General features: G+C 38.8%; 1 protein-coding gene and 1 long non-coding RNA gene across 10 annotated transcripts; both read left to right on the top strand.

The window, feature by feature from the left end:
- Window positions 1–10360: 10360 nt before the first annotated feature.
- Window positions 10361–13176, top strand: LOC115193764 (uncharacterized). 9 transcript variants are annotated; one of them, XM_029752736.1, is made up of 9 exons: window positions 10364–10610; window positions 10729–10776; window positions 11232–11330; window positions 11688–11822; window positions 11902–12044; window positions 12138–12274; window positions 12360–12453; window positions 12592–12930; window positions 13018–13091. In XM_029752736.1, exons 3-8 carry the CDS (start codon window positions 11237–11239, stop codon window positions 12640–12642), a joined length of 654 nt encoding a protein of 217 aa, XP_029608596.1. In that variant the 5' UTR covers window positions 10364–10610; window positions 10729–10776; window positions 11232–11236; the 3' UTR covers window positions 12643–12930; window positions 13018–13091. The 9 variants fall into 9 exon arrangements, 7 of the variants coding, with proteins under 7 accessions (XP_029608594.1, XP_029608593.1, XP_029608596.1 ...); XM_029752733.1 differs by lacking the exon at window positions 10729–10776 and having other exon boundaries at window positions 10362–10610; XM_029752731.1 differs by having other exon boundaries at window positions 10729–11330.
- A 35-nt stretch (window positions 13177–13211) lies between these two features.
- On the top strand, window positions 13212–15032 carry LOC115193767 (uncharacterized). Its single transcript, XR_003878233.1, has 2 exons — window positions 13212–13564; window positions 13786–15032. It is a non-coding gene; the product is annotated as an uncharacterized LOC115193767 (long non-coding RNA).
- Window positions 15033–23454: the final 8422 nt, after the last annotated feature.

Here is a 23454-nt window from a genome sequence, read left to right as displayed (position 1 = left end):
CAGGCTATTCAAGTCCTTCAGTAGGGTCAGAGAGAGAGGGGAAGGGAGAAAGGTATTTATGGGGGGGTCATAAACCTTACCCACAGGCCAACGTCATGACAAAGTGTTCCCTTTACTTTTTTGAGCAGTATATATTCGAGATAATCATTTTACCATCTAAACCGCTGTGAAATATATTTTCCATAACAAAAAATATTGTATTTTCAGCTGTTTGAAGCTGGTGTATAAAACCGAAAATAAAAGACTCAAAAACGAAACTTAAGAACGAGAAGAGAAATAGCGCACATAGAACATATGTACCACTTCTTAGACTTGCTTTCAATGAGAATGACAGATCTGTAACACACATTTATATGTGAATTTGGTCAGGTAGTCCAAAAAGTTATATATCGCAGTTTTAAGTAAATTCTACAAGAGACAATTACATTCCACCATAAAACATGAATTGATTGTGTAACGTTAACAAAATATGATAGAGAAAAACTTAAGGGCAGCCAAAATAAAATGTTTGAGTGCATAGACTGTGTTTACTACTAATATGAAACACTCGTTTGAGACAAGCACTCTTCAGGCAAGTCCTACACATTTTTCAGATGTGGTATTATTATTATTAAGAATAATATTTATTATTTGGTTAAACAATGCCATTACAGTTTTTTGTTTGATTGTTTATGCAATAAATTGACAGGAAGGATGCTACACCCTAATAATAATCCTTCTCACATTGGGCACCAGTTAGTTTATTTAGGGAAATTATGAGTTGAAACTGTTATTTCTCAAAGAATATGTAGATGGGTATTCATTTTTTTTCCCTTTATTTAACTAGGCAAGTCAGTTAAGAACAAATTCTTATTTTCAATGACAGCCTAGGAACTGCCTTGTTCAGGGGTAGAAAAACAGATTTTACCTTTGTCAGCTTGGGGATTTGATCTCCCAACCTTTCGGTTACTAGTCCAAGGCTCAAACCACTAGGTTACCTGCCGGCCATAATCTTGTATGAATGCAATGTGTTATGGGTAAACCCCCATATTTTTCAACCATTAGGGTATTTTCCAGTCCTTGGCCACTCTCCCCTTGTGATTTGATATTCCCTTTCAGTGGTTTTGTGAAATGGATTCTTCCGACACCCCTGAGGTAAAGCATGTCTTCCATGGTCTCGGTCGAGCTGCTGGAAGCTAGAACTGTAGCCTCCTCTTAAGGTTCTCTCCCCAGAAAGAAGGTACAAATAATGCCATAAAGAGAAAAATGAGGTGTCGTCCCTTACTCCTCTGGGAGAATAGGCAGTATCCATTTTATAATTTACTGTGTTTGAAAGCCAAGGCGATAGACCAGAACACTGCATTTGCTATGACTCTGGACTTCCAGTACATTGTGTTCCCCTTTTTGCCTTCCCCCGTGAGTCACGATCTCTTGATATGACAGTTTGATGAAAGAGCTATGTATGCTGAGAGAGCCCACTTCACACTCCAGGTGCACAAACCACCTCTGCTACTAGCCAGAGCGCATGGGCTGCAAACATTTATTTTTGTTTACGAACCCAAGCATAGATCAAAATGAAATACTTGTAACCGGCCTCTAATTATCAAAATAATATGTTTTTTATTTCAAATTTGTAGAACAATTTTCTAGAAATGTTGCAAAAATGCTAAATTTGGTATGAAAATCTTGGTAATTAAAATTAAATGGTAGGACATCTCATGTGATGGTAAACATTGTGTAATGGTATATCAATCTGAAATTAAGTCTTATTTTGCCTGAAATAAAATCAAGTTTGTAGAAAAAAAATCAGAAAACTTTGGGCATGATATTTGGATATGAAAATGTGATAAGAAAACTGTGAAAATCAATAAAAAATCAAAATCTGGATTGGTTACGCAGGGAGTCAGGAAACAGGTGCAGAATGTGTTTCATCATCATCAGCAAACATCAACAAACAGGCGAAGAGTACTGAACGTAACCAAAACCAATACTACCTGATGACTGAGGCTTACTGAGGGTATGTGAAGGGAGAGTAAACAGGTTGGTGATGAAGTCCATATGTGCTTAACGAGGGGGAGCAGGTGTGCGCAATAATGGTTGTCAGGTGTGCACCATGTGGATTGCCAGGACTGGTGGTTAGTAGATTTGTAATGTCACGTGCCGGAGCGGGAGTAGATGTGACAACGGATCAAAAGCATTGACAAGTGATGGTAAATATTGTGTAATGGTGTATCAATCTGAAATGAAGTCATATTTTGCCAGGAATAAAATCTAGTTTGTAGAAAATATTTCTGGAAATGTTGCAAAAAGGCAACATTGGGTATGAAAATATTGGGTATTAAAATTCCATGGTATGAAAAAATCGAAATAGATCAAAAGCATTGACATGTGATGGTAAATACTGTGTATTGGTTTTTAAATATTAAATTAAGTCATATTTAAAATCAAATTGCATACTCGTATTTAGCAGATGTTAATGCGGGTATAGTGAAATTCTTGTGTTCCTAACTCCAACAGTGCAGTAATATCTAACAATACACAACAATACACACAAATCTAAAAGTAAAAGATTGAAATTAAGAAATACAGACATTTGGATGAGCAATGTCGGAGTCCGGAGTATTTATGTGTCACGCCCTGACCTGAGAGAGCCGTTTTTCTCTGTTTAGTTAGGTCAGGATGTGATATGGGGTGGGCATTCTATGTATTTATATTTCTATGTTTTGGCCAGGTATGTCTATCGTTGTCTCTGATTGGGAACCATACTTAGGCAGCCTTTTTCCACCTGTGTTTTGTGGGTATTTGTTTTCTGTTTTGTATTTCGTTACCTGACGGAACTGTTTGGCTTTTCGTTTTGTTTCTTTGTTCTAGTGTTTCATTGTTTAATAAATAATAATGAACACTTACCATGCTGCGCTTTGGTCCCCTCTCTACGACGGTCGTAACAGTAAGGTTCTGCTTTTCTTGTCTTAGTTAACCTTATGTTCTTTATCTTCTTGAACATAGCCCTGTTTCTTTGTGTTCTGGAACGTAGCCCTGTCTTTCATTTTTGTTCATTGATTTCACCTGTGTTCGTTTCTCATCAGCTCTCTATTTAGTTCAGTTGTTTCTATTTGTGAGGTATTGTTTGTTTTTTGACAAGGAACCAGAACCAGTAATTGCGACAGGTTCTCAATTAAGTTCTGTGGGGAGAAGATACTAGATTTAATATATAGACCACATGGCAATTTTAAAGTTTTTATCTTTTAGAGACCCAATATGTAATAAAGTATATTTATCATAGCTGGGTTTAACCTGTCTGGGCTAAGGGGCAGTATTTTCACAGCCGGATGAAAAACATACCCAATTTAAACAGGTTACTACTCTGGCCCAGAAACTAGAATATGCATATTATTAGTGGATTTGGATAGAAAACACTCTGAGGTTTCTCTATCAAAGCTACAGTGTCTGTGGGGTGACGTTGCACTTCCTAAGGCTTCCATTGGCTGTCTAAAGCCTTCAGAAAGTGGTTTGAGCATTTTCCTGTCACTGGGCAGATAATAGGAGCTCAGTTAATGAGTGGTATTCTGGGCAACAAAGGGATTGGATATGTGCGGTCACGCGAGCACGCCGTTCCTTCTTTTTCTTCTTGAATGAATATGCTATTGTCCGGTTGGAATATTATCGCAATTTTACGTTAAAAATACCATAAAGATTGATTTTAAACAGCGTTTGACATGCTTCTAAGTACGGTAATGGAACATTTTGACATTTCGTCTCTCGTTCTGCGCTCGCGCGTTATGCCTTTGGATAAGTGATCTGTACGCACGAACAAAACAGATTATTTCGAAGAAAAACAACATTTCTTGTGGAAGTAGCAGTCCTGGGAGTGCATTCTGACGAAGATCAGCAAAGGTAAGAGAATATTTCTAATGCTAATTCTGAGTTTAGGTTGCCCCGAACTTGGCGGGTGTCTGAATAGCTCACCGTGATGGCTGAGCTATGTACTCAGAATATTGAAAAATGTGCTTTCTCCGTAAAGCTATTTTAAAATCTGACACATTATCCAGGGGTAGTCTATCTATAATTCTTTAAATAATTGTTATATATTTTGTCAACGTTTATGATGAGTATTTTTGTAAATTGATGTTCACATTCACCGGGCGTTTTGGTGGGAATACATTTTCTGAACATCACACACCAATGTAAAATGCTGTTTTTGGATATAAATATGAACTTTATCGAACAAAACATACATGTATTGTGTAACACAATGTCCTAGGAGTGTCATCTGATGAAGATCGTCAAAAGGTTAGTGCTTCATTTAGCTGTGTTTTGGATTTTATTGACACATGTCCTTGCTTGGAAAATGGCTGTGTGATTATTTGTGTCTATGTACTCTCCTAACATAATCTAATGTTTTGCTTTCACTGTAAAGCGAAACGTCTGTCCTCAACAGGTTAATATTATCATTACATCAGATTTGAATAGTTAACAGTTCAATGGCCATAATAATTAAGGTGACAGAGGACAACCTTGTTTTAGTTCTCAAATAAGAAACTTATTTATTATTTTACATAAAGGATTGTTGTACTTGACTTTTACCCATCTTATGAAAGATTCTCCAAAGTTGAACAAATCCAGGCACTTATAAATTGTCACGATCGTCGTAATGATTGGCCCAAGGCACAGCGTGAGTAGAGTTCCACATCTTTATTATAACGTGAAACTTCAGCAAAATACAAAAACAATAAATGATCAAACGAAATGTGAAGACAGTGAAATGCAAACAGGCACCTACACAAAAACAAGATCCCACAAAACGCAGTGGGGAAATGGCTGCCTAAATATGGTCCCCAATCAGAGACAATGCTAAACAGCTGCCTCTGATTGGGAACCATACCAAGCACACCAACATAGAAATAATCAACATAGAACACCCCCAGTCATGCCCTGACCTACTATAGCATAGAGAACCAAGGGCTCTCTATGGTCAGGGCGTGACATAAATGGATTGAAGATGTACTGTTACGCAGGCTTTCTCAAAATCTGCTATGAAGATGATATCTGGTTTCCCTCCATTCTCATAGTTTTCAATTAGTTCTAGGAGTTGTCTCCAATATCTTTTAAGAATCCTGTCTGATCGTGTTGAAAATTGTCTGTTAGGACCTTTTGAATTCTATGAGCATTACATTTAGTCAATATTTTTGCAATACAACATTGAAGGGTGAGGGCCCTCCTGTATTATACTGGGTTTTTGTACGGCCCCCCTGGCTCCTGCTACAGTAGGATAGAGATCAGTCCCTCTATTTGAATGTCATCAAGTGTCACGAGAATTTTCAATCCCAATGATAACTAAACAATTATATAAGCTTTGACCAATCCCCGAGGTTTGTAAGACCCTGGGTTTAATAATAATTAGGCAAAGACTCAGTTTATGCCAAAGGTTGGTTCTTTATTCACGAGAACGTTCTGAAATCAAAAATGCAAACAGTCTTTATAACACACACAAACAAGGTCAAATCTTAAGCTACACCTTGCTCAGACAGTCTGTGTTTTTCCACTACACAGATACATTCTTTCTTTAATCTGCAACATGTTTCATAATCTTCTGCAAGCCTAACAGTTTCTCCACTCCACGGGTGGGGACAGAATGTCCTGTAACGAACACAGTAGTTCAACTTGTCTGTCGATAGCTCCTCTTATCATTTGTTTCACACTTGCACCCTGCTTACATACTAAAAAGGAGCAAAAGGTCCTTGTTCTAATTTTGACTAAAACTACACACATCATCAGATTATAGTTTTATGATTCTAATAAATTTCATACAATTATATGGTTTCAGGGTGGAATTCTTTAGTCATTACTCTAAACATATAAATTCCATTATCACAAGGCCAAGTGTTTTCCACGTCTGAAAGGAATCAATTGCCAACCATAGTTTGTCCTGTGTAATTAGACCTTCACAAGATTTTTTTGTGTCACGTATAGTTTAACATAATTTTTGGAGGAGAGGGATATCACAGAACTCATTGTCTAGTGACATTGGAGGAACTAGACAAGAGACCAATCTTCTGTAACAATTTTCTGTAGTTATTTTTTTTACAATACCAGTTGTTACACTCTTGAAAAAAGGTGCTAAGTAGAACCATATAAGGTTCTTCGATTTGTCCCCATAGGTGAAACCTTTTTGGTGCTAGGTAACTCTCTGTAAATGGTTCTATCTAGAACCATCTATGCCTAGAACCCTATATGAATAGTTATTCTACCAATAACTATTTTATCTTCTAAAGGTTCTCCCTAGAACCCCCTATGAAGGGCTCTACCGATAACAATTTTTAAGGGTTCTGAATGATTCCACCAGACTTATCGCCTTTCAAATCAAACTCTTTATGACAATACATTACATATCTCATAAAGCCTTTCTTTGGGGGCCTAGTTATACTCTAACATAGCAGCATTGGAAAACTCCCTTTGTATATGTCACATCTGGCCTGCAAGTCAGATTATGCTGATTTGCAAAGTGATGTGTAATTACTATTGGAATCCATCCAGAGTCAGGATATCCAACAATTACATTTTTTTATTGACATGCACTGTCAACTTCCTACATTTAGAATGACTGCCAGGGTAGGGATGAATGGTTCATGGGACTACCAAAATCATCTCAACTGTAACTATTACAGTAATGGGTGAAATTAGTCTAAAAGATTGGATTTGTTTAGAAAAGTGTACGTTATTTATTTTTTTGAAGCATAAGATTAATCAAATTATCATTAATATGATATTGATGGGCATGGTTGAGTGTTTTACTCAACACTGAGTAAAAATTGCACAATCCCACACCACTCAAAACAAATCAAATCAATTATATTGGTCACATACACATAGTTAGCAGATGTTAATGCATGTGTAGTGAAATGCTTGTGCTTCTAGTTCCGACAGTGCAGTAATATCTAACAAGTAATCTAACAATTCCACAACTACCTACTACATACAAATCTAAAGGGATTTAGATATTAACAGCACAACAACACAGGTTTTTTTTTTACACCACTGAGGGTTAAGTTAATTTAACTCCTGTATCAAGACTAGAAATGTTACACTGAAAAGTCAACACTAGGTAAAACTGGCCAATTTGGTGTGTACCATATACAATACATTGCTCATTCATACTCCCTTCTATTCTCCTACTCTCTGCTTAATAAAATCACAGAAAATACAAATTTGAAAGACAAAAATCCTGGCAAAGATATCAACTCTATATATAGCCTCGTTATTGTGTTACTTTTTATAATTTTTTACTTAAGTTTATTTGGTAAATATTTTCATAACCAACAGTGCAGTTCAAGAAGAGTTAAGGGCTTGTAAGTAAGCACTTCACAGTAGTCTACACTTGTTGTATTCGGCTCATGTGACAAATAACATTTGATTTGATCTATGTCAGTATTGTATTTTTTATTTAACTAGGCAAGTCAGTTAAGAACAAATTCTTATTTACAATGACTGTCATACGTTTCATCTTCTGATGAAGAGTAAGAAATATCGGACCAATACACAGCATGGTAAGTGTCCATACTTATATTTTTATTCGTACGTGAACACTGAAACAAAACAAGAAAACGCACGACAGTCCTGTATGGTAACCTTGACTATACCTGGAACAATCACCCACAAACACAAGAGAAAAATAAACCCATTTAAATATGGCCTCCAATTAGAAGCAACGACAACCAGCTGCTTCTAATTGGAGGTTGTTCCCAAAACTAACATAGAAATACAAATACTAGAAATACGAACATAGAAATACAAAACATAGAACAATACCCAAAAAACACACACACCCCTGCCACGTCCTGACCAAACTACAATAACAAATAACCCCTTTTACTGGTCAGAACGTGACAATGACAGCCTAGGAACAGTGGGTTACCTTGTTCAGGGACAGAACGACAGATTTGTACTTTTACTGGCCCAACGCTCTAACCACTAGGCTACCTGCTGCCCCTTGTATATGTACATTTTTACATTTTAGTCATTTAGCAGACACTCTTATCCAGAGCGACTTACAGTAGTGGATGCATACATTTCATTTCATGCATTTTTATACTGGCCCCCGTGGGAATCAAACCCACAACCCTGGCATTGCACACACCATGCTCTACCAACTGAGCCACAGGAACGGCCATTCCCTTAATCATGTACAATGATTAAGGGAATGGAAGATATGTGTAAAAATATTCCCATATACAGTGCATTCGGAAACTATTCAGACTCCTTGACTTTTTCCACATTTTGTTATTTTACAGACTTACAGGCTTCCGTCTGGCCACCCTACCATAAAGGCCTGATTGGTGGAGTGCTGCAGAGATGGTTGTCCTTCTGGAAGTTTCTCTCATCTCAACAGAGGACCTCTGGGGCTCTGTCAGAGTGACCATCGGGTTCTTGGTCACCTCCCTGATCAAGGCCCTTCTCCCCCGATTGCTCAGTTTGGCCAGGTGGCCAGCACTAGGAAGAGGAAAAAGGAGGAACCTGAGCTTCATTTTGAGTTTCATAGCAAAGGGTCTGAATACGTTATTTCTGTTTTTATATTTGATACATTTGCAAACATTCCTAAAAAACAGTTGCTTTGTCATTATGGGGTATTGTGTGTAGATTGATTAGAGCAAATCTATATTTTATCAATTTTAGAATAAGGCTGTAACGTAACAACATTGGGAAAAATCAAGGGTCTGAATACTTTCTGCATAGACTGTAGGAAGAGTTTAAAACATTCACCACCTATCTTTTTAAACATATCAGATTACTCAAACTCCTGATGTTAAAGTTTAAACACTGAAGGAAATACTATTGCTCAGGCACTATTAAAAATACAGATTTTTTTCCAATAAAAAGCTTATTCAGATTCAGAAGGGTTCTATGTAGAACCGTGCTTGCCTTCCAAAAAATCCTTCTTGCCTTCCAAACAATTATCACACACACACACACACACACACACACAGACAAACCTTGAGGTTATGCTGCACTCGAACAGACAGAAATAAGAGGCTCTGACCATGGCAGCTTTGATGCTGAGTGAGAATGAATTATGGAAACTGGATGAGGAAAACATTGGACAGGATTTTCCATCCAGGTTGAGAGACAGGTCTTTATTTTCAGCTGCCATTAAAGATAAATTTCACTGCTGCTCTATTTCACTATATGTGGCCAAAAATATGTTATTAACATGTCATATGTGTCATAGAATTTGTTTTATTTCCTCACTACATGCAAATGCATGCATTTCTGCATCTCAGCAGTAGAAAAAAACTAAATACATTACAAACGAACGTCTTGATTAGTGTTATGTTATGTTAGCTAGCTACAAAGTTGCTTTTGTATAATAGCCAACCTCTACCGACTAGCAGCACTGTAGAAACTATTACATTACAACGGAACGACTTGATTAGTGTAGTGTTGTGTTAGTTAGCTAGCATTTTCGTCATTTTAGTCAATAAGATTTTCGCAACGTAAGCTTAACTCTCTGAACATTCGAGACGTGTAGTCCACTTGTCATTCCAATCTCCTTTGCATTAGCGTAGCCTCTTCTGTAGCTTGTCAACTATGTGTCTGTCTATCCCTGTTCTCTCCCCTCTGCACAGGCCATACAAACGCTTCACACCGCGTGGCCGCTGCCACTCTAACCTGGTGGTCCCAGCGCGCACGACCCACGTGGAGTTCCAGGTCTCCGGCAGCCTCTGGAACTGCCGGTCTGCGGCCAACAAGGCTGAGTTCATCTCAGCCTATGCTACCCTCCAGTCCCTAGACTTCCTGGCGCTGACGGAAACATGGATTACCACAGATAACACTGCTACTCCTACTGCTCTCTCCTCGTCTGCCCACGTGTTCTCGCATACCCCTAGAGCATCGAGCCAGCGGGGTGGTGGCACTGGAATCCTCATCTCTCCCAAGTGGACATTCTCTCTTTCTCCCCTGACCCATCTGTCTATCTCCTCATTTGAATTCCATGCTGTCACAGTTACCAGCCCTTTCAAGCTTAACATCCTTATCATTTATCGCCCTCATCACTTTATTTGAAGAATGTGAAATGTCAGAATAATAGTAGAGAGAATTATTTATTTCAGCTTTTATTTCCTTCATCAGATTCCCAGTGGGTCAGAAGTTTACATACATTCAATTAGTAATTGATTGGCATTGCCTTTAAATTGTTTAGCTTGGGTCAAACGTTTTGGGTAGCCTTCCACAAGCTTCCCACAATAAGTTGGGTGAATTTTGGCCCATTCCTCCTGACAGCTGGGGTAATTGAGTCAGGTTTGTAGGCCTCCTTAATTGCACACGCTTTTTCAGTTCTGCCAACAAATTTTCTATAGGATTGAGGTCAGGGCTTTGTGATGGCCACACAGCAAAAATTGGAGTGTTGAAATTTCAGGGTTAAACATTTCCGAGTTGATTTTCACTCCCAGAGTGTAATTTTAACACATTCTGATTTAAATGGTGTTCAGTGTTGGAGTTATTTGACAGAGTTGATCCGGTCAGTGTTAACCCAACTCCGCAGAGATGTAATTAAGCTCCGCCCATGCATTTCACTTCGTCGGTTGGAGACAGAGGAGACAAGTCGGCGCCATTTTCTCCCTCCCATGCAGTACTACACGGTAAGTGCAATTAACTCAAACTTACTGAAACAATTATAAATTGATGCTGAGAATTTCAGTATGAACAATGAAACATCTACAGAGAATATATGCCTAACAAAACCGTGTTTGTTGCCAGGTCTGAGCAGCAAATTTGTCCTGGTGATTAGCTAGCTAGAAGTGTATGGTAAGCTAGCTAACAGTTTGTTACTTAAACCGTCTCCAACTTTATCAATGATGATTTATTGAAAGGAAAAACAAAGCGTTATGTTTTTTTACTGTATAAAATCTTGTTTGAGGCAGGAGCTAACGTCTTTTCCCCCCCTTCACCAGTTAATTGTACTGAAATTACTAAGTTAAAGCTAAAGTACAAAATTAGCAGAAAATCGGGCTGTGACTGATATTAAACATTTATTAAACATTTAAGTGCTTCATTAAATACTGATGAGTCAATGCATAAGCAGCATTTTAATATCTCAGTCACAGCGCGATTTTCTGAAAATTAGTACTTTTTCCAACAGTGCAGGTCACAGAATCTGATGGGTCACCAAAAATGGTGTAACACTGTCGACTTAGCTTTAATCTTTATCGTTCTTCCTTTAAATGTTTATTTACTTTGTCAAACTTCCTTGCATGTCTCAGTCAAAATGCTGGTCCAGGTGAATTACAGCCAACAGCAGAAATATGTGAAGCTGGATGAGGATGAAGGACGGTTTGACTTTATGCAATTCCATGAAAACGGTTAGCATGGCTTTAAAAACTCGTTGTGCAAGCTCCTTAATGTTGTCGATTCTGATTTTCATTACATGCCTTTATCAGACTCTTTTATACGGTAAATGGGGTTAAATTGCTAATCATTTTCAGTTCTGTAATGTGTGCTTCATAGAGTGTAAAGTATTAATATACACCAAAACAGTCACGAAAAAAAGCCAATCATCAATTTGGACTTAAGAGGGAATGGGTTATGTGAGGGAAAATGCTCTAGGTCTATTTAAGGGTTATACAGTGTGTATTCAACATGAAGAGTTATTGGCTGTGAGGCAAGAAACAGTGCTGACTTCAAAGGCACATTCAGTTTGACCTTACTATCTTTTCCAGTCATTGAGAGATTTTGCCTGCCACCTGATGCAAAAGTTATATACAAGGATGCAACAGGGACAGAAGTTGATGCAGAAATATTCAGCGACCTCGTTGGACAAGGCAATGTGGTGCTGACACTATTCTCAGATCAGGGTGAGATATCAAGGCAGGTATAATAAAGAACTTTAAACCTTACATAATATAATTATTTGCATTTTTTCTATTCCTTTAGAATTCTCTGATTTCTCCTTGTCTTCTGCTTCTGAGACGTCTGACTCAAGCTTCAGCTCAAGTGCATCAACTATAATCCTAGATGATGTCCCTAGCAAGAGACAAAGAATTGAGGATACACATGATGCTGTGTCTGCTGAACAGGTTTCTTAATGCTTTCACATTTTTTCACTCTGAGTCTCTAGAAAAGCTGTTTATCACCATGTTTTCTATTGTAATGTTTTTGTTTTGTATTAGTTGATTGAAGCTGTGCTAAGAGGCAAGTCTGGGGGTGAAGAAGTACTACAGGAGTACCAAACAACAGAAACCCTAACAGATGCTGCAAGAAGAAAAATGGTTAACATCCTGGTGGCTTACATGATTGACAATCATGGGTATGTTTGTTTCACATTGTTTTTATTTGTACCAGATAACTGCATGGCCATTGCATAAATGTACTAATTTAATATCTCCTCTCAGGCACCGCCCCACTAAAGCAATCAGAGAAGATTATGCGCGTGGGATAGTGATGTTGTTCCCTTCCCTCAAGGATCCATACTCCAAGAAGGGCTATGTAATAGGCATTATTATTGTTAACTCTTTCATGTCATGTTGTGACACAAAACTGTGGATGACATTGATATTTGAATTCCGTGAGATTTCTCATGAGCCTGGTATGACAACGCATTTATTTTCTTTTTTTCCATTTCAGGAACACTTCTATGATGCTGCAAGCAGCACAGGATACATTTCTGGCGTCTGAAAACAGTCCAGAGGAAGATTCGTCGAGGATCTGCACTGCTACCAAATAGCCCAATTGACTTTTCTCCAGGGGGCCCAAATTTCCAAAGGACTGTTAATGTTGAAAGGCAGCTTGATGGTGATGCTTGCCAAGAGGCCATGTCTTTGCTCAACCATACCACAGACAATTCCCTGATTTTTCCAGAAGATGAGAGAGACCTTTCAGCACCGTCAGAATCTCGTTAATGACCCAGGCAGAAGTGTTGATATCCACTCCAGCTTCCCAAGATTCCTGGATACAAAAGGATTGGTAAGTTTGGGATGAGATGTTTAGAATGGCTTGAAATTTGAAAGTATTTCCTGAAGTAGTAGTAGATGAATATCTTCTTTCTTAAAGGTGGACCAAGACTTCACTCTCCTATTTGATGGCGACACATCCTCCAGGCTTCTTCAGAAATGGGATTTGTTCTTCAAGCCAAATGTCATAAAAGAGGCTAAGCGGCTCACCTCAACACCAGAGTTGCGTCGCTTGGTGCAGTCAGCAGAAAGTCCCCCAGGAAGTGATCTTGATGAGCCAATAAGTAAGTTTTTATTTTATTTTAATAAATTTGCTATAATTGCAGTTAAATTATAACTGCAATAATATTTCATTTGTTTATTCTGTGTATCTCTGAACGTTGATCTGATTTTTGGGATAAATGTGACTAATAGATGGATGACTGTTTAAAACGTTCTCATAATGCCTCCCTGTTCTCATTCAAACTTTAAAAGTATTACATTTGAAGAGTTTTCAGTTAATTCTTGTGACTCTTTGTCCTCAGCCTACGACCAAGAAATGGCTTCCCTGTTGTTGCTGTTACATCTCCTTCCACCACCTCCAGGGGGACTGAAGTCTCCAAAAATTAGTGCATGTGATGCAGTTGAGACTTGTTGTCTTTCATAAGGTAATTATATTATTAACGTGATTATAATAATTTGTCACGTCACCTTCTTAGCCACATATGTAAATGAGGGTTGTTAAAAAGTGGATGGAATTGTAATTAAGTCTTCATTCCCATCTTGCACTAGCCAATGAAAGCTGTTTGAATAATCACTTCTATAATGTAGTTTTCTCTGGCTGCACATTATTCTTGTCTAATTTTCAGTTTTCTGATCTCAACCCTAGTCATGCTGCAGTTTGGAGGAGCATTTCCGCAACCAGCAGGATCGGCAGCCGTACCTCCTCGCTGTTGGGCGTCAGAAGAGCAAGATTGAGAGCTTCTACATCACAATGGATAAGCGTCTCATCCCATTTAAGGCAAACCGTTTAATTCATTGAAGTATTTCCATGTTTGTAATAACTATTCATTTGATATCATGCATGATCTTCTTGAGGGTGTGGTTCAGTATGAGATCAAATTGCTTTTTGGATATCTCACGCAACACTATGTCAGAACAGGACTTGCTTTCCAGGATTTATTGTTTTGATTATGGATTTTTAGAATGAAAAAATCTTCCTACAAAGATTATTTTGGAGAGTTTTGGCAATGGCATTGGTTTGAATTCTATTCAGACATTGTCTTGTGAAAAACATCCCACTGTTTGACATTATTCCTGCAGGAAAAAAAAACTGGAATTTGTTACTGTTGTTACTTCAAATAATGAACATAGTTTTTTCACCTTCTCTCACTCTAGGTATGACAATATATTTAAAGCATTTGATTGTTGACCACCACAAACTATTTAAGCACTTGTATCCACATAGAAACTTGATACCTAAGCATCATTTTATGATCCATTACCCATCTTCTATAAGGAAAATTGGCCCCTTATTATATACGTGGTGTATGAGGTTTGAGGCCAAACACAAGCTGTTTAAAGATTGTTTTAAAAATTTCAAAAACATAACCAAATCGCTTGCTAAAAAGCATCAGATGGCCATTGCTTATCACTGGGAAACCTTCACCCTCAAACAAAATGAGTATGGGCCAATTAAATCTTTTCTCTTCAGAGATGAGAATGTCGTCAACAATGAAATGCTTGAAACGATCTTGTCAAAAGATGTTTTCTCAACTAGTTGGGTTAAAGTTGATGGTGTAGAATATAAAGCTGGACTAGTTATTTGCAGTGCAATGGAAGAAGACATGCCAGTCTTTTGTCAAATAAGTGATGTACTTTTGGTTGAAGATCTTTTTTTTTTGACAAACAAGCTATTTACAGAGAATTTTGATGACCATCATCATGCATTCAGAGTATTACGAAGTGTGGAAAGATGTCTACTAAAAATGTCTGAGCTTAAATTTCATAAACCGTTTGATATTCAAAGCTCATACAATGTTTCAGATGAAAGTATGTACATTATACCTTCATTCACAATGTTTTAATTCAACTGACTGCAAGGGAGAAGGCACAAATAAATGTTTTTGACAATGATTGTTTATTGTGATTCATTATTATTATTATTATTATTATAAGTATATATTTAATTAAATAATATTGAATAAATTAACAATTCATTTTAACATTTTTTCAGTGTAGATAATTGACACTTTAGGGAGTGAAATTAACACTACCCAAATAGTTAATAAAAATTAACACTACCCAAATAGTTAATAAAAATTAACTCGGAGCAGTGTTACTTTAACTCTGTTTTGCGAGTTAAAGAAGGAACTCTGGCAGAGTGTTAAATGTTTAACTATTTTGAAAGTGTTAATTTAACTCTGGAGAGTGTGGACCTATATAAACCCTCAAAAAGTGTTGAAATCAACTCTGTGGGAGTTAATTCAACACTGGACTTTTTGCTGTGCACTCCAATACCTTGACTTTGTTGTCCTTAAGCCATTTTGCTACAACTTTGGAAGTATGCTTGGGTTCATTGTCCATTTGGAAGACCCATTTGCGACCAAGCTTTAACTTCCTGACTGATGTCTTGAGATGTAGCTTCAATATATCCACATCGTTTTCCTTCCTCATGAAGCCATCTATTTTGTGAAGTGCACCAGTACCTCCTGCAGCAAAGCAACCCCACAACAACATGATGCCACCCCCGTACTTCACGGTTGGGATGGTGTTCTTCGGCTTGCAAGCCTTCCCCTTTTTCCTCCAAACATAACGATGGTCATTATGGTCAAACAGTTCTATTTTTGTTTCATCAGACCAGATGACAATTCTCCAAAAAGTACTACCTTTGTCCCCATGTGCAGTTGCAAACCGTAGTCTGGCTTTTATGGTGGTTTTGGAGCAGTGGCTTCTTCCTTGCTCAGTGGCCTTTCAGGTTATGTCGATATAGGACTCGTTTTACTGTGGATATAGATACTTTTGTACCTGTTTCCTCCAGCATCTTCACAAGGTCCTTTGCTGTTGTTCTGGGTTTGATTTGCACTTTTCGCACCAAGTACGTTCATCTCTAGGAGACAGAACGCATCTCCTTCCTGAGCGTATGACGGCTGCGTGGTCCCATGGTGTTTATACTTGCGTACTATTGTTTGTACAGATGAACGTGGTACCTTCAGGCATTTGGAAATGGCTTGTGTCATGCACAAAGTAGATGTCCTAACCAACTTGGCAAAACTGTAGTGTGCTAATAAGAAATTTGTGGAGTGGTTGAAAAACTAGTTTTAATAATGACTCCAACCTAAGTGTATGTAAACTTCAGACTTCAACTGAAGATAGATAGAAGTCATGTGCATACCTTTACCACCACATAGCATATATTTATACTATAAAGGGTCCAGTGTATGGCAGGCGTTAAAAAAAAAAATGTATATAGAAAGCTCTCCTCCCTCAATAAATGCAAATAATATTCTACTGTACATTCCATCTAGCCTGAATGACACCATACTGACTACTGTGAGGCTATACAGAATGTAAGCTTGCGAGACTTCAATATTCCATCCACCTCTGTTTGCAAGTGTCACATGTTGTAACATTTTCTGAAGAACAGCTCACAAATGAAATGTAAAAAAAATGCTTTCTGTGATTATTCTGGACTTCAGACTACAAAAACACTTTCAACACATTTACCTCGGTAGTCTAAACAACTCTATACGGACATTACATTGAAACAAGGCAACAGAAAACATGTCGGCCCCCACAAGTGATGCAGCCAATTAGTGTAGTTTTGGAAATGCGGATCTCTTGGGCAAGACGTATCATTCACCCAAGTTGCGTCAAAATCGGGCCAGATATTGTGTGTGACTAATGTACGTACAAATGATTACTATAGCGCCCGCCTTATGCCAATCATTGTAATATTGTAACTGGCTTATCTCTATGACATAACGCACCATTCACCAAAGTTACAAGAACATAGGGCCAGTTGTGTCTGAGATATTTTGTGGGTTAGCTAGACTTACATTCCTGAGCATGTGTGCAAAATTTCAGCACTATGAGTCAAACAGATCAATAGATCTGCCCGTTATAGCTCCACTGTGTAGTCAATATGAATGTTCTTGCATATGTTGAGTCTTGACAGTGTCATGGTTCAACTCAACAGCATCCTCCTGATACCCTAGACCCACTCCAATTTGCATACCTTATTCTCCCCCACTTCACAGTAGAAGCCTCAAACAAGGTTCTAAAGACTGTTGACATCTAGTGGAAGCCTTAAAGTGCAAAATTACCCCACAGACACTGTATTTTGGATAGGCAATCACTTGAAAAACTACAAACCACTTCCTGGTTGGATTTTCTTCTCAGGTTTTTGCCTGCCATATGAGTTCTGTTATACTCACAGACATCATTCAAACAGTTTTAGAAACTTTAGGGTGTTTTCTATCCAAATCAAACAATTATATGCATATTCTAGTTACTGGGCAGGAGTAGTAACCAGATTAAATCGGGTACGTTTTTTATCCGGCCGTGCAAATACTGCCCCCTATCCCCAACAGGTTAATATACTTGCAGTCAACCCCTAGTGATGGAACTGCCGACGTCAAGACCTTCTACTCATGAGACCAAGCCCATGCATATACAATTATACAAACTTGCAGGAGAAAGAAAACATTGGAATATTGTTAAGGGCTCAGCAGTCATTTTCTATTCCTGTGTGGCTTACAGTGGTGTGTCTGACTTGTCTCTTATTTATTTACTCCCCTACCTGTTGTGACTGCAATGGCTCACATCTGCTCAGACCGTTTCTTAAAAGAGGCAGAGACTAGAAAAGACTGTGGAACAGTATTAAACATTATAATGCATATATTGATAATCTGTGGTCCAGGACCCTATAAATGTAGTGTGTGTGTGTGTGTGGGGGGGGGGGGGGGGGGGGGGGTCATATAGCCCTTCCCCTTCTATTAATACAACATAAGCATAATCAATTATTATAATACATCAATCATTTGGTGCAGCCCCTTTCATGAACCCAAGGTGACCCCATCAGTCCCCAGATCCTCAAATTCTACAACTGCACCATCGAGAGCATCATGACCGGTTGCATCACCGCCTGGTATGGCAACTGCTCGACATCTGACCGCAAGGCGCTGCAGAGGCTAGTGCGTACGGCACAGTACATCACTGGGGCCAAGCTGCCTGCCACCCAGGACCTATATAAAAGGCGGTGTCAGAGGAAAACCCATAAAATTATCAGAGACTCCAGTCACCCAAGTCATAGACTTTTCTCTGCTACCGCACGGCAAGCGGTACCGGAGCACCAAGTCTAGGACCAAAAGGCTCCTTAATAACAGCTTCTACCCCCAAGCCATAAGGCTGCTGAACAATTAATAAAAAAACATCAAGCGCTATGATAAAACTGGCTCTCGTGAGGACCACAAAAGGAAAGGAAGACCCAGAGTTACCTCTGCTGAAGAGGATAAGTTCATTAGAGTTACCAGCCTCAGAAATAGCAGCCCAAAAAAATGCTTCATAGAGTTCAAGTAACAGACACATCTCAACATCAACTGTCCAGAGGAGACTACGTGAATCAGGACTTCGTGGTCAAATTCCTGCAAAGAAACCACTACTAAAGGACACCAATATGAAGAGACTTGCATGGGCCAAGAAACACGAGACAATGGATATTAGACTGGTGGAAATCTGTCCTTTGGTCTGATGATTCCAAGTGTAAGATTTTTGGTTCAACCCACCGTGTCTTTGTGAGATGCAGAGTAGGTGAATGGAAGATCTCAGCATGTGTGGGTTCCACCGTGAAGCATGTAGGAGAAGGTGGGTTGGTGTGGGGGTGCTTTGCTAGTGACACTGTCAGTGATTTATTTAGAATTCAAGGCACACTTAACCAGCATGGCTACCACAGCTTTCTGGAGCGATACGCCATCCCATCTGTTTGTGCTTAGTGGGACTATCAGTTGTTTTTCAACAGGACAATGATCCAAAACACCTCCAGGCTGTGTAAGGGCTATTTGACCAAAAAGAAGAGTGATGGAGTGCTGCATCAGATGACCTGGCCTCAACAATCACCCAATCTCAACCCAATTGAGATGGTTTGGGATGAGTGAAGGAAAAGGAGCCAACAGGTGCTCAGCATATGTGGGAACTCCTTCAAGACTGTTGGAAAAACATTCTAGGTGAAGCTGGTGGAGAGAATGCCAAGAGTGCGCAAAGCTGTGAAGGCAAAGGGTGGGTTACTTTGAAGAATCTCAAATATAAAATACATTTTGATTTCTTTAACACTTTTTTGGTTACTACATTATTCCATATGTGTTATTTCATAGTTTTGATGTAGAACATTGTAAGAATGAAGAAAAACCCTTGAATGAGTAGGTGTGTCCAATCTTGACTGATACTGTATATATACAGTTGAAGTCGTAAGTTTACATGTTTAAGGTTGGAGTCATTAAAACTCGTTTTTCAATCACTCCACAAATTTCTTGTTAACAAACTATAGTTTTGGCAAGACGGTTAGGACATCTACTTTGTGCATGACACAAGTAATTTTCCCAACAATTGTTTACAGACAGATTATTTCACTTATAATTCACTGTATCACAATTCCAGTGGGTCAGAAGTTTAAATACACTAAGTTGACTGTGCCTTTAAACAGCTTGGAAAATTCCAGAAAATGATGTTATGGCTTTAGAAGCTTCTGATAGCCTATTTGACATAATTTGAGTCAATTGGAGGTGTACCTGTGGATTTCTTTCAAGGCCTACCTTCAAACGCAGTGCCTCTTTGCTTGACATCATGGGAAAATCAAAATAAATCAGGCAAGGCCTTAGAAAAAAATTGTAGATCTCCACAAGTCTGGTTCATCCTTGGGAGCAATTTCCAAAAGCCTGAAGGTACCACATTCATCTGTACAAACAATAGTACGCAAGTATAAACACCACGGGACAAAGCAGCCATCATACCGCTCTGGAATGAGACGCGTTCTGTCTCCTAGAGATGAACGTACTTTGGTGCGAAAAATGCTAATCAAACCCAGAACAATAGTAAAGGACCTTGTGAAGATGCTGGAGGAAACAGGTACAAAAGTATCTATATCCACAGTAAAACGAGTCCTATAACCTGTAAGGCCGCTCAGCAAGGAAGAGGCCACTGCTCCAAAACCACCATTAAAAAAAGCCAGACTATGGATTGCAACTGCACATGGGGACAAAGATCGTACTTTTTGGAGAAATGTCCTCTGGTCTGATGAAACAAAAATAGAACTGTTTGGCCATAATGACCATCGTTATGTTTGGAGGAAAAAGGGGGAGGCTTGCAGGACAAGGAACACCATCCCAACCGTGAAGCACGGAGGTGGTAGCATCATGTTGTGGGGGTGCTTTGCTTTAGGAGGGACTGGTGCACTTCACAAAATAAATGGCATAATGAAGAAGGAAAATGATGTGGATATATTGAAGCTACATCTCAAGACATGGGTCTTCCAAATGGACAATGATCCCAAGCATACTTCCAAAGTTGTGGCAAAATGGCTTAAAGACAACAAAGTCAAGGTATTGGAAAAGCCATCACAAAGCCCTGACCTCAATCTTATAGAAAATCTGTTGGCAGAACTGAAGAAGCGTGTGCGAGCATGGATCCTACAAACCTGACTCAGTTACACCAGCTCTGTCAGGAGGAATGGACCAAAATTCACCCAACTCATTGTGGGAAGCTTGTGGAAGGCTACCCGCAATGTTTCACCCAAGTTAAACAATTTAAAGGCAATGCAACCAAATACTAATTGAGTGTATGTAAACTTCTGACCCACTGGGAATATGATGAAAGAAATAAAACCTGAAATAAATAATTCTCTCTACTATTGTCTCTGATATTCTCTCTGATATTTCACATTCTTAAAAAAAGTGGTGATCCTAACTGACCTAAGACAGGGAATTCTTGCTAGGATTAAATGTCAGGGACTGTGAAAAACTGAATTTAAATGTATTTGGCTAAGGTGTATGTAAACTTCCGACTTCAACTATAAATTAGGTTAGAGCCTACAATGCAACTTGTTATGTGACTTGTTAAGCACATTTTTACTCCTGAACTTATTTAGGCTTGCCATAACAAAGGGGTTGAATTCTTATTGACTCAAGACATTTCAGCTTTTTATTTTTAAATCATTTGAATTGTTTTCAAAATAAAATATTCCACTTTGACATTATGGGGTACTGTTTGAGTCGCTGGCTTATACACATCTCTATTTAATCAAATTTAAATGCAGGCTGTAACACAACAAAATGTGAAAAGGTCAAGTGGTGTGAATGCTTTCAGAAGGCACTGTAGCTCTTGTAATGGTATCATGCTGTCACGACTTCCGTCGAAGTCGGTCCCTTTCCTTGTTCGGGCGGCATTCGGCGGTCGAAGTCACCGGCTTTCTAGCCACCGCCAATCCACTTTTCATTATCACATCTGGCTTCACTCACCTATCACTTGTTTTATTATTTAACCCTCTGTTCCCCATGTTGTATTTGTGAGTTTGTTATTTGTTACGTGGAATATTGTCAGGCGTTGCACTTTTGTTTTAGACCGTGTTTTTGGCATTTGTATGTGTTATGTGCTGTCATTTGGTAACCGGTATTAAAGTGTGCCTGTTTATTATACTCCGCTCTCCTACACTTGACTTCGCCTCCCATATACACGCATTACACATGCAATGTAAGGGAAAAAATGACTTAATGACTTACTGACAAGGAGTGCTCCATGTTTCTGCTGGTACAGTAGCAAGGCTCAACTTGGATGCAGATAACATCCAAAGAAAAATAATAAGTAACAGGCTTTACATCTTAGCCACATCACTGAGTATGTCCGGATACAGCATGGCTGTTTCCCATTCAGGCCATCAGCTTAACCTGGTGATGGAGTTTTTATTTTATTTTATTTCACCTTTATTTAACCAGGTAGGCAAGTTGAGAACAAGTTCTCATTTGCAATTGCGACCTGGCAATTGTAAATTGACCTAGTTAGAGTGGGACTAATTGGACAGGAGTGTACTCAGCAGTGGAGGCTGTTGAGGGGAGTACAGCTCATAATAATGTCTGGAACGGAGCAAATGGAATAGCATCAAACACCTGGAAACCATGTTTTTGATGTATTTGATACCATTCCACTGATTCCGCTCCAGTTATTACCATAAGCCTGTTCTCCCCAAGTAAGGTGCCACCAACCTCCTGTGGTACTCAGTCAGCTGAGGTGTTACACACAAGCTAACAGTCAGGGGTTTGGTATGCAGACAGTTTTTTGCCTCAGAGCCCAGATGAATGAATGGACACAAGTATACGGATCAGCTCTTGGCATCTGCATCATTTAGCCCTAGACAGAGGGGCTTAGCGCTGTTAACGGTGAGTGAAAAGAAGACTGGACACATTATGACTACTCGCTTTGAATAAGGAAAGGGTGAGAAGGTGGCTCAGTTAAAGAGCACTAGTCTGCTGTCTGGAGTCTAGAAATGAAATGATCAGAGCAGAACCACTGACCCTTAACAGATCAATGTGTTGGTGTGTCCATCCTTTAATACTCGTTTTTTTCCCTTCTAGCCCTTCACTGTTACTCATTCTAATCATCAGCTGTGTTTATGCTACGTAGCATGAGCAAGATTAGCCATGTACTGATCTTTAACACATCATTGTTAGTACAGTAATGTCAACACTGGGTAACAATCAGGTTATTAATTATTATCCAATGGGTGTTCTGCTTTCCTGGAATATTGACTAAATATGTTTACCAGTGAGACTAATCAGCATCCTGCTGATCTTTACATTTACATGTGTTTTCCAAATTTTAGGCAATCCCATTACCTTTCAAAGTGGACTGTATTAACCAGTGTCAGTGATAACTGTGTGCGTGCCACGAGACCAGGTGATACGCTGGTGAGAACAGTTTAAAGTGACATATTTTGACATATAGTGCCCTCCTGTGTTCATCCCCAAAAAACGCAGACAAACTTCCAGGTGTTGCAAGTAGTGTTGCAAAGTGTTGCAAGTAGTGCTCAGCGATTAACCAAAACTTCTGTTATTTAAAATGTTTTAAACAACTAATTGACCAACTTCTGGTTCAATTATTTAAATTACATTTTGTTCATTTTTTTTATGAGCCCAAGCACACATTTCTCTAGATATAAATCAGATCCAGCCTGAAATGTGGTATGTAGTAGGGAGTTGTAGTTTCCAACAGGCCAATATTCTACATAGTTTAGTGTACACAACGTGGTAATTAACTACAATTACCATAATACAATTCCACATCTACTGGTCCAGTCTGTTTCTTTTTATGCCTGCTAAGGGAAAGGCAGAAGCATGCAAGGGGATATAGAGAGCAGCGGTTGCTTCAGGAGGCATCTCTACCTGAAAAGACATGATCTGAGTGATTAACAGCTGGTACTCAGCAGTCATAAAAGTATGCCTTAATTACTTTGAAGAACTACAAAATATGGATTTTGTCACACAGCATAGGCAGCAGCTCTATAGAGATGAGT

This window comes from Salmo trutta, chromosome 5, assembly GCF_901001165.1.
Source record: "Salmo trutta chromosome 5, fSalTru1.1, whole genome shotgun sequence".
NCBI lineage: Eukaryota > Metazoa > Chordata > Actinopteri > Salmoniformes > Salmonidae > Salmo > Salmo trutta.
Note: the sequence above shows the minus strand (reverse complement) of the source record. Positions and strands in the feature narration are given on the sequence as shown.

What these genes read in the sequence shown, in the direction of transcription:
- LOC115193764 (XM_029752731.1), top strand. Translation starts at nt 11,129, where the DNA reads ATGGGTCACCAAAAATGGTGTAACACTGTCGACTTAGCTTTAATCTTT. An exon ending in TACATGATTGACAATCATGG is followed by an intron (nt 12,275 to 12,359) that starts GTATGTTTGTTT and finishes ATCTCCTCTCAG; the next exon opens with GCACCGCCCCACTAAAGCAA. An exon ending in CATACTCCAAGAAGGGCTAT is followed by an intron (nt 12,454 to 12,591) that starts GTAATAGGCATT and finishes TTTCCATTTCAG; the next exon opens with GAACACTTCTATGATGCTGC.